At 45.9% G+C, this 18,216-nt stretch overlaps 1 protein-coding gene across 1 annotated transcript in view; it reads left to right on the top strand.

Annotated features, from left to right (window-relative positions):
• Nucleotides 1-18,216, top strand: part of PSMD11 (proteasome 26S subunit, non-ATPase 11) — a 430,446-nt gene that overhangs the window by 229,053 nt on the left and 183,177 nt on the right. Inside the window, exon 10 of the mRNA XM_069237974.1 lies at nucleotides 14,449-14,574. Within this exon, the coding sequence (XP_069094075.1) occupies nucleotides 14,449-14,574 (126 nt within the window). The remainder of the gene's footprint in view (nucleotides 1-14,448; nucleotides 14,575-18,216) is intronic.

Here is an 18,216-nt window from a genome sequence, read left to right as displayed (position 1 = left end):
TCCTGGGGGTCACTCCTGCACAGGAGTTCCGTTCCTTTAGGTGCTGGGGGCTGCGGGTGCAGGGTCTTTTCCAGCCGTCGGGAAATGGAGTTCAGGCAGTCGCGGTCAGGGGGAGCCTCGGGATTCCCTCTGCAGGCGTCGCTGTGGGGGCTCAGGGGGGACAACTTTGGTTACTCACGGACTCAGAGTCGCCGGAGGGTCCTCCCTGAGGTGTTGGTTCTCCACCAGTCGAGTCTGGGTCGCCGGGTGCAGTGTTGCAAGTCTCACGCTTCTTGCGGGGAGTTGCAGGGGTCTTTAAATCTGCTCCTTCGAAACAAAGTTGCAGTCTTTTTGGAGCAGTACCGCTGTCCTCAGGAGTTTCTTGGTCTCTTGGAAGCAGGGCAGTCCTCTGAGGATTCAGAGGTCGCTGGTCCTGGAGAAAGCGTCGCTGGAGCAGGGTTCTTTAGAAGGCAGGAGACAGGCCGGTAGGACTGGGGCCAAAGCAGTTGGTGTCTTCTTTCTTCTTCTGCAGGGGTTTTCAGCTCAGCAGTCTTCTTCTTCGGTAAGTTGCAGGAATCTAAATTCTTAGGTTCAGGGAAGCCCTTAAATACTAAATTTAAGGGCGTGTTTAGGTCTGGGGGGTTAGTAGCCAATGGCTACTAGCCCTGAGGGTGAGTACACCCTCTTTGTGCCTCCTCCCAAGGGGAGGGGGTCACATCCCTAATCCTATTGGGGGAATCCTCCATCTGCAAGATGCAGGATTTCTAAAAGTTGGAGTCACTTCAGCTCAGGACACCTTAGGGGCTGTCCTGACTGGCCAGTGACTCCTCCTTGTTTTTCTCATTATTTTCTTCGGCCTTGCCGCCAAAAGTGGGGGCCGAAGGGGGCGGGCAACTCCACTAGCTGGAGTGTCCTGCGGTGCTGGCACAAAGGGGTGAGCCTTTGAGGCTCACCGCCAGGTGTGACAGCTCCTGCCTGGGGGAGGTGTTAGCATCTCCACCCAGTGCAGGCTTTGTTACTGGCCTCAGAGTGACAAAGGCACTCTCCCCATGGGGCCAGCAACATGTCTCTAGTGTGGCAGGCTGCTGGAACCAGTCAGCCTACACAAATAGTTGGTTAAGGTTTCAGGGGGCACCTCTAAGGTGCCCTCTGGGGTGTATTTTACAATAAAATGTACACTGGTATCAGTGTGCATTTATTGTGCTGAGAAGTTTGATACCAAACTTCCCAGTTTTCATTGTAGCCATTATGGTGCTGTGGAGTTCGTGTAAAACAGACTCCCAGACCATATACTCTTATGGCTACCCTGCACTTACAATGTCTAAGGTATTGCTTAGACACTGTAGGGGCACAGTGCTCATGCACTGGTGCCCTCACCTATGGTATAGTGCACCATGCCTTAGGGCTGTAAGGCCTGCTAGAGGGGTGACTTATCTATACCTGCATAGGCAGTGAGAGGCTGGCATGGCACCCTGAGGGGAGTGCCATGTCGACTTACTCGTTTTGTTCTCACCAGCACACACAAGCTGGCAAGCAGGGTGTCTGTGCTGAGTGAGGGGTCTCTAGGGTGGCATAAGATATGCTGCAGCCCTTAGAGACCTTCCTTGGCATCAGGGCCCTTGGTACCAGGGGTACCACTTACAAGGGACTTATCTGGATGCCAGGGTGTGCCAATTGTGGAATCAAAAGTACAGGTTAGGGAAAGAACACTGGTGCTGGGGCCTGGTTAGCAGGCCTCAGTACACTTTCAATTCAAAACATAGCATCAGCAAAGGCAAAAAGTCAGGGGGTAACCATGCCAAGGAGGCATTTCCTTACAGTCACATTATGTGAACATACTTACTCCATTGCATGGGCATTATTACTATATACACAACTCCTACCTCACCCTCTGCGGGGAAAACAATCTAAGATGGAGTCGACGCCCATGCGCAATGGAGCCGAAATGGGAGGAGGCCCTCGATCTCGTGACTCGAAAAGACTTCTTCGAAGAAAAACAACTTGTAACACTCCGAGTCCAACACTAGATGGTGGGATATGCACAGCATGTGAATCTGCAGCGTCTCATGCCACGAACAGATGTATACTGAGTAAGTGACATTTTCCATATATATATATATTTGATGGCATGTGTAGCTGCAGGTACACATGCTATGAATATCGATTCTGACGTCTAGTGTTGGGCTCGGAGTGTTACAAGTTGTTTTTCTTAGAAGAAGTCTTTTAGAGTCACGGGATCGAGTGACTCCTCCTCTTCGGTTCCATTGCGCATGGTCATCGACTCCATTGTTAGATTGTTTTGTTTCCGCCGTCTGGTTTGGACGTGTTTTCTCTCGCTCTGAGATTTCGATTCTGAAAACCAAAAAAAAAAAAAAAAAAAACACCTCCTTTTCGTCAGTATTGTATCCGATCGCGTTATTCATCTTCCATCGAAACAGCAGTTCCTTTGTAAAACAACTTTGTTCACCTTTCAGTGCGCGCGCGCGCCCAACTCGGGCCTATTCGGGCCCACCGCGTGGAGAGCCTCATGGATCGGACTCCTTTCCGACTCTGCCCTCGATGCCACGCTGTAGGACGTTGGCTCTGTATGTGCTATTTCAAAGTAAGGAATAGCATGCACAGAGTCCAAGGGTTCCCCTTAGAGGTAAAATAGTGGTAAAAATAGATAATACTAATGCTCTATTTTGTGGTAGTGTGGTCGAGCAGTAGGCTTATCCAAGGAGTAGTGTTAAGCATTTGTTGTACATACACATAGACAATAAATGAGGTACACACACTCAGAGACAAATCCAGCCAATAGGTTTTGTTATAGAAAAATATCTTTTCTTAGTTTATGTTCAGAACCACAGGTTCAAATTTAACATGTAATATCTTGTTTGAAAGGTATTGCAGGTAAGTACATTAGGAACTTTGAATCATTTCAATTGCATGTATACTTTTCAAGTTATTCACAAATAGCTACTTTAAAAGTGGACACTTAGTGCAATTTTCACAGTTCCTGGGGGAGGTAAGTTTTTGTTAGTTTTACCAGGTAAGTAAGACACTTACAGGGTTCAGTTCTTGGTCCAAGGTAGCCCACCGTTGGGGGTTCAGAGCAACCCCAAAGTCACCACACCAGCAGCTCAGGGCCGGTCAGGTGCAGAGTTCAAAGTGGTGCCCAAAACGCATAGGCTAGAATGGAGAGAAGGGGGTGCCCCGGTTCCGGTCTGCTTGCAGGTAAGTACCCGCGTCTTCGGAGGGCAGACCAGGGGGGTTTTGTAGGGCACCGGGGGGGACACAAGCCCACACAGAAATTTCACCCTCAGCAGCGCGGGGGCGGCCGGGTGCAGTGTAGAAACAAGCGTCGGGTTTGCAATGTTAGTCTATGAGAGATCAACGGATCTCTTCAGCGCTGCAGGCAGGCAAGGGGGGGCTTCCTCGGGGAAACCTCCACTTGGGCAAGGGAGAGGGACTCCTGGGGGTCACTTCTCCAGTGAAAGTCCGGTCCTTCAGGTCCTGGGGGCTGCGGGTGCAGGGTCTTTTCCAGGCGTCGGGACTTAGGTTTCAGAGAGTCGCGGTCAGGGGAAGCCTCGGGATTCCCTCTGCAGGCGGCGCTGTGGGGGCTCAGGGGGGACAGGTTTTGGTACTCACAGTCGGAGAGTAGTCCGGGGGTCCTCCCTGAGGTGTTGGTTCTCCACCAGCCGAGTCGGGGTCGCCGGGTGCAGTGTTGCAAGTCTCACGCTTCTTGCGGGGAGTTGCAGGGTTCTTTAAAGCTGCTTCTTGAAACAAAGTTGCAGTCTTTTTGGAGCAGGTCCGCTGTCCTCGGGAGTTTCTTGTCGTCGTCGAAGCAGAGCAGTCCTCAGAGGATTCAGAGGTCGCTGGTCCCTTTGGAAGGCGTCGCTGGAGCAGAGTTCTTTGGAAGGCAGGAGACAGGCCGGTGAGTTTCTGGAGCCAAGGCAGTTGTTGTCTTCTGGTCTTCCTCTGCAGGGGTTTTCAGCTGGGCAGTCCTTCTTCTTGTTGTTGCAGAAATCTAATTTTCTAGGGTTCAGGGTAGCCCTTAAATACTAAATTTAAGGGCGTGTTTAGGTCTGGGGGGTTAGTAGCCAATGGCTACTAGCCCTGAGGGTGGGTACACCCTCTTTGTGCCTCCTCCCAAGGGGAGGGGGTCACAATCCTAACCCTATTGTGGGAATCCTCCATCTGCAAGATGGAGGATTTCTAAAAGTTAGTCACCTCAGCTCAGGACACCTTAGGGGCTGTCCTGGCTGGCCAGTGACTCCTCCTTGTTGCTTTCTTTGTTCCCTCCAGCCTTGCCGCCAAAAGTGGGGGCCGTGGCCGGAGGGGGCGGGCAACTCCACTAAGCTGGAGTGCCCTGCTGGGCTGTGACAAAGGGGTGAGCCTTTGAGGCTCACCGCCAGGTGTCACAGCTCCTGCCTGGGGGAGGTGTTAGCATCTCCACCCAGTGCAGGCTTTGTTACTGGCCTCAGAGTGACAAAGGCACTCTCCCCATGGGGCCAGCAACATGTCTCTAGTGTGGCAGGCTGCTGGAACTAGTCAGCCTACACAGACAGTCGGTTAAGTTTCAGGGGGCACCTCTAAGGTGCCCTCTGGGGTGTATTTTGCAATAAAATGTACACTGGCATCAGTGTGCATTTATTGTGCTGAGAAGTTTGATACCAAACTTCCCAGTTTTCAGTGTAGCCATTATGGTGCTGTGGAGTTCGTGTTTGACAAACTCCCAGACCATATACTCTTATGGCTACCCTGCACTTACAATGTCTAAGGTTTTGTTTAGACACTGTAGGGGTACCATGCTCATGCACTGGTACCCTCACCTATGGTATAGTGCACCCTGCCTTAGGGCTGTAAGGCCTGCTAGAGGGGTGTCTTACCTATACTGCATAGGCAGTGAGAGGCTGGCATGGCACCCTGAGGGGAGTGCCATGTCGACTTACTCGTTTTGTCCTCACTAGCACACACAAGCTGGCAAGCAGTGTGTCTGTGCTGAGTGAGAGGTCTCCAGGGTGGCATAAGACATGCTGCAGCCCTTAGAGACCTTCCTTGGCATCAGGGCCCTTGGTACTAGAAGTACCAGTTACAAGGGACTTATCTGGATGCCAGGGTCTGCCAATTGTGGATACAAAAGTTACAGGTTAGGGAAAGAACACTGGTGTTGGGGCCTGGTTAGCAGGCCTCAGCACACTTTCAATTGTAAACATAGCATCAGCAAAGGCAAAAAGTCAGGGGGCAACCATGCCAAGGAGGCATTTCCTTACACACTCTAAGTACCAATACACATACCAACATCTGGTTTGCAACCTCTGCCTTTCTCCAGGTCATCGGGAGGAAAACTGCGAGGCCTGTCGATCGTTCTGATCAAAAAAGACTCTGAGGGACCGAAGAGCAAGAAGGCTGGAAATGGTGTCGAAGAACGGAGAACATTTCGACGTTACAGAAGAGGAATAAATGCAGACAGCAGTCTCTATCCGAGACACAGAGTCGGAGCAGGAATCCGAGGAGGATAGACCCTTTCCAGTCGGCCAGCGTGCGAGTATTTCTGCCCCTGCACCCCACATAAGAAACAGAAGGCCTTCGGTACCCCACTGCCGGAAGGCCATGGCTCGGCCCGAAAAAAGACTGTCTGTGACCGACCCTCGTGTTCAGCACCGAAAAAGGCCACGCCTCCGACTTCGGATTCGACAAAGACTATTAAAAGCTCCTTTTCAGACTCCAGTAATCAACTACTACTTTCGGAGTCAAAAATTTGAAAAACTGTTTTGGAGCCGAGACCTTCCTCATCATTTGATCCCAAAAAAAATCACAAAAGGCAGGTTATACAGTGGAACAAGGACTTTCCCCAATACTGTGAGAAAGCCATAAAACCTCTGAGGAAGAGAGAGAAATTGAACCAATCCTTCAAATTATGGATGAGAGACAGTCTAGGATACACATCCATAAATAAGCAGGGAGAATCATTACAGCACCTCCTTTAAAAACAAAGAGAAAGCTGGCATTTCAGGAGAAATTGGATACAGCACAGCCCCCAACTAAAGTGCCAAATCAAAAAGAGAAGCCAGCACCTCCTCAGTCTTCTCCTCCTCATTCTCCGCGCCTGCCTACCTCTCCTCAAACAAGTCCTACACCAATGCATTGTTTTGACTCCCAACAAGACACTGTTGATCCATGGGACCTTTACGACCCTGATCCCATCCCAAGCAACGACCCAGACACCTAACCCTCCAAACCTTCTCCACCTGAAGATACTACAGTATATAATCAGGTTATAGCCAGGGCTGCAGCCTATCATGGGGTTACAATGCACACAGAACCACTAGAGGAAGATTTTTTGTTTAATACATTATTCTCAACCCATTTTTGGTACCAATGCCTCCCAATGCTACCAGGCATGGTGAAGCACGCAGACCAGATTATTAATGAGCCTGTGAAAGCAAGAATAATAACGCCTAGAATAGAGAAAGTATAAACCTGCACCTTCTGACCCTGATTACATCAGCCATCAGGTGCCACCCGATTCAGTAGTGGTTAGTGCTGCAAGAAAAAGGGCAAATAGCCAGTCCTCCGTACATGCACCCCATCCTGATAAGGAGAGCAGAAAATGTGATGCTGCAGGAAAGAGTTGCGTCCCAAGCAGCAAACCAATGGAGAATAGCTAATTCCCAGGCACTGCTAGCTCGTTACGATAGAGCCCATTGGGATGAGATGCAGGATATACTGCATCTCCCAAAAGAGCACCAGAAGAGGGCGCAACAGGTAGTAGAGGAAGGGCAAGCTATTAGTAACAACCAAATAAGAGCTGCCCTTTATGAAGCTGATACCCCTGCAAGGAGTGTGAACACAGCAGTCATTATTCGTAGACATGCATGGCTGCGCTCCTCTGGTTTTAAACCAGAAATACTGAAGAGTAAAGCTAAATTATGAACCACAAACAATGATCATGGGAATTATATTCCTCAAATGCCGTATCGCTAAAAGTATCAATGTCCATAGTTTTGTATGTCATATACTACAACAACTTTTAGATGTACGCTTTGGGTTACATATAGAATTGGATAACAAAATAGAGACTCTATCAACAATATGTTTTTATTGAGTTCATTTACAAAATATTAAGGATCTAAAACCAAATACAAAAAAGTCTTTAACATTCACCCAACTCAATCATTCCACATTCATACCGGGCTAAAACCTCAAAAATACAGAATGCAAAAATTTAAAAAAATAGCAAAATAATGATCCTAATATCATACACTTTATACAATAGCAAAATAGAATCCAAAGGTTACATATTGTTAACCAACATAACAGAATTTAGGATTGATACAAATCCAACAATGTTGGTATTCGGATCTAGAAGGGATGAATGTCCATGAAATATGGTGATAATATTAAGATCTTAAATGAGATTCAAAAGGAACCTATAGCCTACGCGCGTTTCGGTATTCCTCTATTATGGAGGTCACCTTCATCAGGGCAGTTCCAAATGTTGTAATCCATTGCTGATGCAGTCCCAATAGCCGGACATTCTAGTAAACCAGAAATAAAACAGGTTGTGTTAAGCATGCCCTTTGATAAGAAACAGTTTTTTGGGCCAGAGGTAGACACAACAATAGAAAAACTACGAAAGACCATGGGGGCACTCTATTCTACACCATATAGAGGGTCATTTTGTAGGTCTCAGTTTCGAGGTTTCAGACCACAACCTTTAGAGGCATCAACTTCCCAAACAAAACCAACTTACCAAACCCAGTACCAGCGAGGTGGTTTTAGAGGCACATATAGAGGACAATACTCTAGAAATAGAGATAAATTCCAAACCTCTAAACAGCCTGCAAGCCAAAACAGTGACTTCCCTCACTCCCTTCTACTCAAGTTTCCTGTGGGGGAAAGACTACAGCAGTTCCACACACATTGGCAAAATATCACCACAGACAACTGGGTGCTATCAATTATCCGCAATGGTTATTGCCTAGAATTGATAAACACTCCTCCAAATATTCTTCCAAGGTATCACAAGTTAACCCTATAACATACAATTCTGCTACAAAAAGAGGTTCAATCTCTACTACTCAAACAAGCAATAAAGTTAGTTCCACAGTTTCAACTAGGAACAGGAGGTTATTCACTATACTTTCTAATTCCCAAAAAAGATGGCACCCTCAGGGGCCAATATTAGACCTCAGGCCCCTCAATTTTTACATCCTATCAGAACATTTTCACATGGTAACTCTAAGATGTTATCCCACTGCTACAAAAACAAGATTTTATGACAGCCTTGGAACTCAAGGATGCGTATTTCCACATACCCATCCATTCAGCTCACAGCAAATACCCCAGGGTTGTCATTCAAGGAAAGCAGTACCTGTTCAAAGTGTTACCTTTCAGCATAACAACAGCTCCAAGGGTATTCACAAAGTGCTTAGCAGTAGTAGCAGCCTACCTAAGAATACAACATATCCATTTCTTTCCATATCTAGATGATTGGCTAATAAAATCAGGCAGTCTTACACAATGCCAAAATCATACACGTTATGTAATAGAAACCCTACACACCCTAGGTTTTTCTATAAATTACCAAAAGTCACACCTTCAACCAGCACATGTACAACCATACTTAGGTGCTATCCTAAATACTCAACTAGCTCTAGCGTATCCAAATACACAAAGGATTCAAGCTTTCCAAAATCTAATTCCACTTATACAACCAAATCAACAATACACTGTAAGATTTGTCATGACAATCCTAGGAATGATGGCATTTTGCATTGCAATAGTTCCACACGCAAGATTAAACATGAGGCCCTTACAGCAGTGCCTTGCACAACAATGGTCACAGGCACACGGTCAACTTCAAGATCTAGTGTTGATAGGGCGCCAAACACATGTCCCTTCAGTGGTGGAGTTGCAGCAATTTAATCAAAGGGCGGTCGTTTCAAGACTCTGTGCCTCAAACCATAATTACAACAGATGCATCAATGATTAGGTGAGCTCCCCAACCAAACAATCACAATATTCAAGGACAATGGGATGTCAAGCAGAAACAGCTACACATAAACCACTTAGTTATTAGCTGTGTTTCTGGCCCTCAAAGCCTTTCAACCTCTTCTCACACAGAAGAATGTTCTTATAAAGACAAACAACATGACAACCATGTATTATCTCAACAAACAGGGAGGGACACATTCATCCTAACTGTCCCTTCTAACCCAAAAAATTTGGAAATGGACAATTCACTATCAAATTAATCTATTAGCGCAGTACATTCCAGGGATAGACAATCAGTTGGCAAATATCCTCAGCAGAAATCACCAACAAACTCACGAATGAGAGATTCATCCTCAAGTACTTCAAAAGTGGGGAACACCAAACATAGATCTATTCGCAACAAGCGAAAACACAAAATGCCAAAACTTTGCATCCAGACCCCCACATCCCCTATCCAAAGGCAATGCTCTATGGATCAATTGGTCAGGGATATTTGCATACGCTTTTCCCCCCTCTCCCACTCCTTCCATTTCTGGTCAACAAGTTGAGTCAAACTTTACTCAACATGATACTCATAGCACCAACATGGGCACATCAGCCATGGTGCACAACACTACTATATCTATCTGTAGTACTGCACTCCAAACTCCCATGCAGACCGGATCTGTTAACACAAAACAAAGGTCAAATCAGACATCCAAACCCCAATGCTCTCAATCTAGCAATTTGGCTCCTGAAGTCATAGAATTTGGATATTTACAACTCCCATCAGAATGTATGAAAGTTATTAATCAAGCAAGAAAAAACTCTACTAGACAGTGCTATGCAAACAAATGGAAAAGATTTGTCTATTACTGTCAATCTAAAAATATAGATCCTCTTACAGCATCAATACAAGATATTGTATGCTATTTACTTCATTTGCAAAAATCAAATTTATAATTTTCCTCAATGAAAATACACCTTACTGCAATATCTGCATATTTACAACCTATTCAACATAGCCCTTGATTTAGAGTTCCTGCCATTAAAGCTTTCATGGAAGGCTTAAAACGCATCATTCCACCAAGAACACCACCAGTTCCATCTTGGAATCTAAATATAGTGCTTACAAGACATATGGGACCACCTTTTGAACCCATGCACTCTTGCCAAATTTAATTTCTAACATGGAAAGTTGCCTTCCTAGCGGCAATTACTTCTTTAAGAAGAGTAAGTGAAATACAAGCTTTTACTCTTGAGGAACCTTTCTTCCAAGTACACAAACACAAAGTTGTACTAAGAACAAATCCAAAATTTCTACCAAAAGTAGTCTCACCATTCCAGGTTTAATACTAGGGACTCACAGCTACCAAAGAGCAACTAAGCACAACCTGCGAACAGGTACCATTTGTGAAACTGTGCTCCGACAAAGGAGTTCAGGAGCTTGAAAGGACCTTGCCACCCACTGATTTCCACTTTCTCTGTTTCTTCAAGTGCTCCCTGTGAGAAAGTAGCCTCTTTCTAGCCTTGTTACCCCCACTTTTGGCCTGTTTGTGAGTGTGTCAGGGTGTTTTCACTGTCTCACTGGGATCCTGCTAGCCAGGGCCCAGTGCTCATAGTGAAAACCCTATGTTTCCAGTATGTTTGTTATGTGTCACTGGGACCCTGCTAGCCAGGACCCCAGTGCTCATAAGTTTGTGGCCTATATGTATGTGTTCCCTGTGTGATGCCTAACTGTCTCACTGAGGCTCTGCTAACCAGAACCTCAGTGGTTATGCTCTCTCTGTACAAATTGTCACTAACAGGCTAGTGACCAATTTTACCAATTTACATTGGCATACTGAAACACTCTTATAATTCCCTAGTATATGGTACTGAGGTACCCAGGGTATTGGAGTTCCAGGAGATCCCTATGGGCTGCAGCATTTCTTTTGCCACCCATAGGGAGCTCTGACAATTCTTACACAGGCCTGCCACTGCAGCCTGATTGAAATAACGTCCACGTTATTTCACAGCCATTTACCACTGCACTTAAGTAACTTATAAGTCACCTATATGTCTAACCTTTACCTGGTAAAGGTTGGGTGCTAAGTTACTTAGTGTGTGGGCACCCTGGCACTAGCCAAGGTGCCCCCACATTGTTCAGGGCAAATTCCCCAGACTTTGTGAGTGCGGGGACACCATTACACGCGTGCACTATACATAGGTCACTACCTATGTATAGCTTCACAATGGTAACTCCGAACATGGCCATGTAACATGTCTAAGATCATGGAATTGCCCCCCCAATGCCATCCTGGTATTGGGGAGACAATCCCATGATCCCCCTGGTCTCTAGCACAGACCCGGGTACTGCCAAACTGCCTTTCCTGGGGTTTCACTGCAGCTGCTGCCAACCCCTCAGACAGGTCTCTGCCCTCCTGGGGTCCAGCCAGGCTTGGCCCAGGAAGGCAGAACAAAGGACTTCCTCAGAGAGAGGGTGTTACACCCTCTCCCTTTGGAAAAAGGTGTCAGGGCTGGGGAGGAGTAGCCCCCCCAGCCTCTGGAAATGCTTTGATGGGCACAGATGGTGCCCATCTCTGCATAAGCCAGTCTACACCGGTTCAGGGATCCCCCAGCCCTGCTCTGGCGCGAAACTGGACAAAGGAAAGGGGAGTGACCACTCCCCTGACCTGCACCTCCCCTGGGAGGTGCCCAGAGCTCCTCCAGTGTGCTCCAGACCTCTGCCATCTTGGAAACAGAGGTGCTGCTGGCACACTGGACTGCTCTGAGTGGCCAGGGCCAGCAGGTGACGTCAGAGACTCCTTCTGATAGGCTCCTCCGGGTGTTGCTAGCCTATCCTCTCTCCTAAGTAGCCAAACCTCCTTTTCTGGCTATTTAGGGTCTCTGCTTTGGGGAATTCTTTAGATAACGAATGCAAGAGCTCATCAGAGTTCCTCTGCATCTCTCTCTTCACCTTCTGCCAAGGAATCGACTGCTGACCGCGCTGGAAGCCTGCAAAACTGCAACAAAGTAGCAAAGACGACTACTGCGACCTTGTAACGCTGATCCTGCCGCCTTCTCTACTGTTTTCCTGGTGGTGCATGCTGTGGGGGTAGTCTGCCTCCTCTCTGCACTAGAAGCTCCGAAGAAATCTCCCGTGGGTCGACGGAATCTTCCCCCTGCAACCGCAGGCACCAAAGAACTGCATCACCGGTCCTCTGGGTCTCCTCTCAGCACGACGAGCGAGGTCCCTTGAACTCAGCAACTCTGTCCAAGTGACTCCCACAGTCCAGTGACTCTTCAGTCCAAGTTTGGTGGAGGTAAGTCCTTGCCTCCCCACGCTAGACTGCATTGCTGGGTACCGCGTGATTTGCAGCTGCTCCGGCTCCTGTGCACTCTTCCAGGATTTCCTTTGTGCACAGCCAAGCCTGGGTCCCCGGCACTCTAACCTGCAGTGCACGACCTCCTGATTTGTCCTCTGGCGCCGTGGGACCTTCCTTTGTGACTTCGGATGAGCTCCGGTTCACTCCACTTCGTAGTGCCTGTTCCGGCACTTCTGCGGGTGCTGCTTGCTTCTGAGTGGGCTCTTTGTCTTGCTGGACACCCCATCTGTCTCCTGACGCAGTTGGCGACATCCTGGTCCCTCCTGGGCCACAGCAGCATCCAAAAACCCTAACTGCGACCCTTGCAGCTAGCAAGGTTTGTTTGCGGTCTTTCTGCACGAAAACACCTCTGCAAGCTTCTTCACGACGTGGGACATCCATCCTCCAAAGGGGAAGTTTCTAGCCCTCTTCGTTCTTGCAGAATCCACAGCTTCTAGCATCCGGTGGCAGCTTCTTTGCACCCACAGCTGGCATTTCCTGGGCATCTGCCCACTCCCGACTTGATCGTGACTTTTGGACTTGGTCCCCTTGTTCCACAGGTACTCTTGTCTGGAAATCCATCGTTGTTGCATTGCTGGTGTTGGTCTTTCTTGCAGAATTCCCCTATCACGACTTCTGTGCTCTCCTGGGAACTTAGGTGCACTTTGCACCCACTTTTCAGGGTCTTGGGGTGGGCTATTTTCCTAACCCTCACTGTTTTCTTACAGTCCCAGCGACCCTCTACTAGCTCACATAGGTTTGGGGTCCATTTGTGGTTCGCATTCCACTTCTAGAGTATATGGTTTGTGCTGCCCCTATCCCTATGTGCTCCCATTGCATTCTATTGTGACTATACATTGTTTGCGCTGTTTTATATTGCTATTACTGCATATTTTGGTATTGTGTACATATATCTTGTGTATATTTGCTATCCTCATACTGAGGGTACTCACTGAGATACTTTGGCATATTGTCATAAAAATAAAGTACCTTTATTTTTAGTATATCTGTGTATTGTGTTTTCTTATGATATTGTGCATATGACACTAGTGGTACTGTAGGAGCTTCACTCGTCTCCTAGTTCAGCCTAAGCTGCTCTGCTAAGCCACCATTTTCTATCAGCCTAAGCTGCTAGACACCCCTCTACACTAATAAGGGATACCTGGACCTGGTGCAAGGTGTAAGTACCCCTTGGTACTCACTACAAGCCAGGCCAGCCTCCTACACTCCCCAGTTGCCCAGCAATGGAACGGTAAGGGGGCGGTGTGGGATGTGTGAGAACGTGACCCAAGCTTTAAACAGCTAAGGGAATAATCTATGCTTATTGCGAAAGAAGCGGTGGTCCAGATGGTAAAAGGGCAAGGCACTAAAGGCCTTCAGTTTTCTTTCCAGTTGACCCACAGATTAGGCTTGTGGGGCAGAATACAAGCAGAGCTAAATGCACAGCTGTGTACTACACTGCGGCAAATAAATAATCCGTCCATAAAAAGTCACAAACCACAAAAATCGCATCTCTTTTGTGAGGGGCTATGCACGCTTTCCTCACTCCGCTCCACTTCACAAAAGTCACAGCCACAAGAATCTTGACTGAGCTGTAAGTAACAGGAGAAGCTGATCCGTTCATGCAAAAAGCCCCAGACAGACTCTTTGGTTCTTCCTGCAGGTATGGAATCACTCTGTCCTTGGAGAGGCCAGCAGGGTTGAGACCAGTACTTGTAATGTAATTACTCTCTTCTCTCTCTATGCTCCCCCTCTCCCTGTAGCTCTCCTTTCTTCTCCTCTTCTGGAGCTGCGATGTTGCAGCTGAGGAACAACACTGCCGGGAGGAGCTCTCACCTTTGCTTCCTTGCTTCCTAGTTCCTGTTCTTTCCATTTCTCTGCTGTCCCTAATCTCGGCTCTACTCCTCCTCCTCACATTGCCGCACACCAGGGACGCCAAGTACCAAAAACTAGCATAGAGATACCAGCCCAAATCGTTAATCATAACCCAAGTATCCCCAAAAGCAGTTTCCAGCTATCTTGAGATGAGTGTTAAAGTGGTAGGAAAACAGTTTATGGTTGACGTACACAAGTCAGTCAGTGCATGCCTAAAATAGTGACATACATGGAAAGGGCTTTTTGGATATTAACTTGTTTCCCTGCCTGCTGTCATTCTTCGTAGGCACTGACAGATTACAAAGGAGAGCTCAGGGATGACCCGATCATCAACACGCACTTGGCCAAACTCTACGATAATTTATTGGAACAGAATCTCATCCGAGTGATCGAACCCTTCTCCAGAGTACAAGTGAGTATTTGAGAAGTTGTTACTGAATGTGTTTATTGCTAAATGTTCAGTGAGTACAAATTGCATAACACTAACAAATAGGTACAACCAGTGAGCTCCAGTTTCAATTCTACCCTTTGTCTTTGATCTGTGGCTGTACAATTGTATAATTTAGTACTTGTACCCAAGTTTAAATTATTCTTCCAACACCAGCCTTTGTTCTCATTTGAATTTGCTGTGTCTGCTTTTGTGGTTTGACAGACATTAACATATCAAACACAAGACATTTAAAGTTCTCAAAGTCCACCTCAGGCAGGGCGGAGATGTATCGTAGTCATCTGGTTTGTCATTTAAGAACAGTCTATGGGGCTGCAGTTTACTAAACTGTTACTTATGGCTTTTACCTTTATCATCACGTGGGCTTTTGGTGTGATGAGTGGTAACCTTTGTAGGTGCTGTTTTATTTGGTGCTTCAGCGTCATATTTCCACTGGATAGGAATAATCGAAAAACATAATGAAATTAATCTGCTATCTTTGTTAATGTTCCTGTTTGCTCAACAAATGATTTGAAGTGCTGATATTTGTTTCTCTTGTTTAAATATTTTCATAACGTACATTTTGGATTGTTGAGCTCCTGACTTTTTGTGTGGTATTGTTTTAGCCTTTTCTCATGAGCTAGATTATTGCTGAAGCTAACACATTGCTACACACTGAAAACTGGTACTTAGTTTGGTGAGGTCCCTCAATAAAGTAGGGTAAGTTTGCTTTGTAGGGGTTATGTGGAGGTATATCTTAGTCAGTAAAGCATGATATTGATCCAAGGCTATTTAGGTGGTAAGTAAAGTGTAGCCTGTATTACTTTATTTTTAAGAAGTGTCGCTGAACGTTTTCCTTATCATTATTCGTATTTCAGCATGTTTTTATATGTATAGTTGGTCTCTTTTTTTTGTTTTTTGTTTTAAGAAAATAAGTGAAATTCAGCAAATATTTCCCTAAAATAGCCTGCAAGAAGGTGTTGTTTTAAAATTAGCTTTTCTATTGATAGTTATGTATATATCTATATATTTATGTATTTTATGAAAGTGCTAGGGGGTCTTGTGCTTGCAATCCTAGACCTTGACCTAATGAAGATTCCCCTGTAGGAGAACTAGATTAGAGCAAATTAATCTTACATTACAGGTAAGTAGTGGGAACTTTACATCCAGCACTTTTAGTTTTCCTTTCTAGGACGCCAGTTGGTTCATGTGAATGTCTCACCTTTTCTTTTTTTTCCAGTGGGGCTTCTGTTTCTTTATAACTGTCACATGCTGAATATTAGACACCCCCCCTTCCGACACTCTGTAAGACATTCAAACTTTATTTCAGGCCAAGCGTTTTCTCGTCTACCACCATCCCCATAACTTTCTATGCAAGAGATGTACATAGGCACTCCAAAGAATACTTCATATGAAGTGCGACCTCCAAGTACTCGCCTGGACAAGTTATTCTATGATCAGGACTCCATACAGATTATGGTACCAACGAAGATCTGAATTTAGTACCACAGCATTCCAGCATTGTTTAATCATGTTAGCACACTCAACTAATCTGCTGGACTCGGTGCAAAATTGATTGCTGAATTGCAGTCAAAGTCCCAGAGCAGCTACAACATTCATGTAAGCCTTAGAAGTGAACACAGGACGATTATCTGAATGAAATTACCTGCCCCCATCGCTACCAGACACTGCAACTCCTTTACAACTGCTCAAGCACTTGAATTTCTCTGTGGCTACACCCATAAGAATTGAAGAACATCAATAAATTGCTACCAATTTGTACTTGCAATGGTTAACAGAATTTATTGGCCTGATATGGTGTGAATTAATCACCCCGAATGGGATGTTGGAGACTGTGAGGGGAGTTAGTGGGATCTTCTAACATTGAGGGTTGAGCTGTTGATAAATATAGCATCACCTTCCACAAGCTCTCATCTGTTTATATGAAAAAGGCCGCCAGCTGTGTTGCTTTAGCATTGCTACAGTTGTATTAATGCCAGCATGGACATATGCCCATCCCTCATGCGCTTCCCTGATTAAATGTAATTAGGAATTATCCTGTCTCCCACTTCTGATAGCATAACCATAGGAGTGGTATCCAAGTTAAGGGTGTAAGAGTACCTCTTTCACCCTTTGTGGTTGCCTGTATTGTGTTAATGTGTTGATCTTTGTGTGAGGTCTGGTGGATTCATGTATTCTGTTTCAAAGCCACATTGTACCCTACCACACAGAAGGTTGAATCGGATACTTAATGTGGGAACTGACAGGTCAAACTCCTGTAATGAAAGTACCAGGGCATGAATTTCTGCATGTTGCACAATGCTATCACCTAACTTTTAGTGTTGGTGCACTGCGGAACGAATGAACCACCTTTCACTACACTTTGCACTGCTACACAGACTGAGGAGTACTTATATCTTATTCCTAACTCTGTTTGAGCAGAGCCGCCCATATGATTCAGTGAGTAAGTAAGGCTTTTATAGATTGTGTAACATTGTATGCATATTGGAGAAAAGCTTGTGTACGAAGCCTAGAATCATACTGATACTTTACATCTACTGCACTCAAGGAAGGGGCCCACTGGATCCATCTCTTATTTAGAGCTCAAGCTTTAGGAATGCTTGGTTTAGTGGCTGTCTCTGGGGCTGGTACAAGAGAAACGACAAACATGGGTTTTACCTGTTCTAATGGAAGCTCTTTCAATATAGCAGTCTGCAGAGCTGCTAGAAGTTTCTCAATGGAAGTAAAACATACTTTGTCTGGAGAATACGAATGTGTGAGTTGTCTGCTACAGGAACGGTCTGTCCCTCATTGTAGGTCACAATAAGTATAGCCTGACTGTCTTTGGTATGCCTCTGAGCACTAGGTTGGTCTTGCTATGCCTAGTTTGTAAATATTTTGTCTCTAGCATTTCTGATTGCAAAGCACACAAGGTATCAGTGTTTGTTCATCCACGTTTTTGCCAAAAACGTGGGAGAAATCAAGGCATACAAGGGCTTCACTTGCTCAGCTGTGAGGAAAGTAAGTTTGTCCAAAGTTAAGTTACCCCAGCAGGGATTGTAACCTCTTCAGTGTGTCCGGAGGCTGCCAGATAGCACATTTCTGAAGGAATTCAGAAGCCAAACCCTTGCCTTCAGAAGTGACTAGAAATTGGTATCATCATGTTGCTAAAGCCTAGTGAACAGCATAGGCTATGGTGGTGGAAGAAATAGTTATTACTGGACAGATCATTCCTGGATCGTCAACCACGGATGAAAGGAAAGACCGTTGTCTCACTCACATGTTGGTTAACTCACTTACAAACCCTACTGATTCAAAGACAATGGACAGTTCAGAAGCACACCCTAAACATCATTGTACTGGAACTTAAGAATGCTCAGCTAGCACTCTGAGCTCTTCTAATGCCAATTCAGGGTTACATTTCTTTGATTTGCAGGAACAGCATAACCACAGTGTATTGCCTGCACACACACACAGTAGAGAGGTGGGAGCTTTTGAACTTGACTCGAGATTTGCAGTTGCCAAAATACCACAAAGTACACTTGTTGGCAGAATACCTACAATGGAGCGATTCGAGAAACGCACGGGTGAGAGTTAATCTCTGAGATCCTCAACAGATATTACGAA

This window comes from Pleurodeles waltl, chromosome 6, assembly GCF_031143425.1.
Source record: "Pleurodeles waltl isolate 20211129_DDA chromosome 6, aPleWal1.hap1.20221129, whole genome shotgun sequence".
In the NCBI taxonomy this organism is placed as follows: Eukaryota; Metazoa; Chordata; class Amphibia; order Caudata; family Salamandridae; genus Pleurodeles; species Pleurodeles waltl.
The sequence above is the reverse complement of the archived record's forward strand: the minus strand, read 5'-3'. Positions and strand labels throughout refer to the sequence as shown.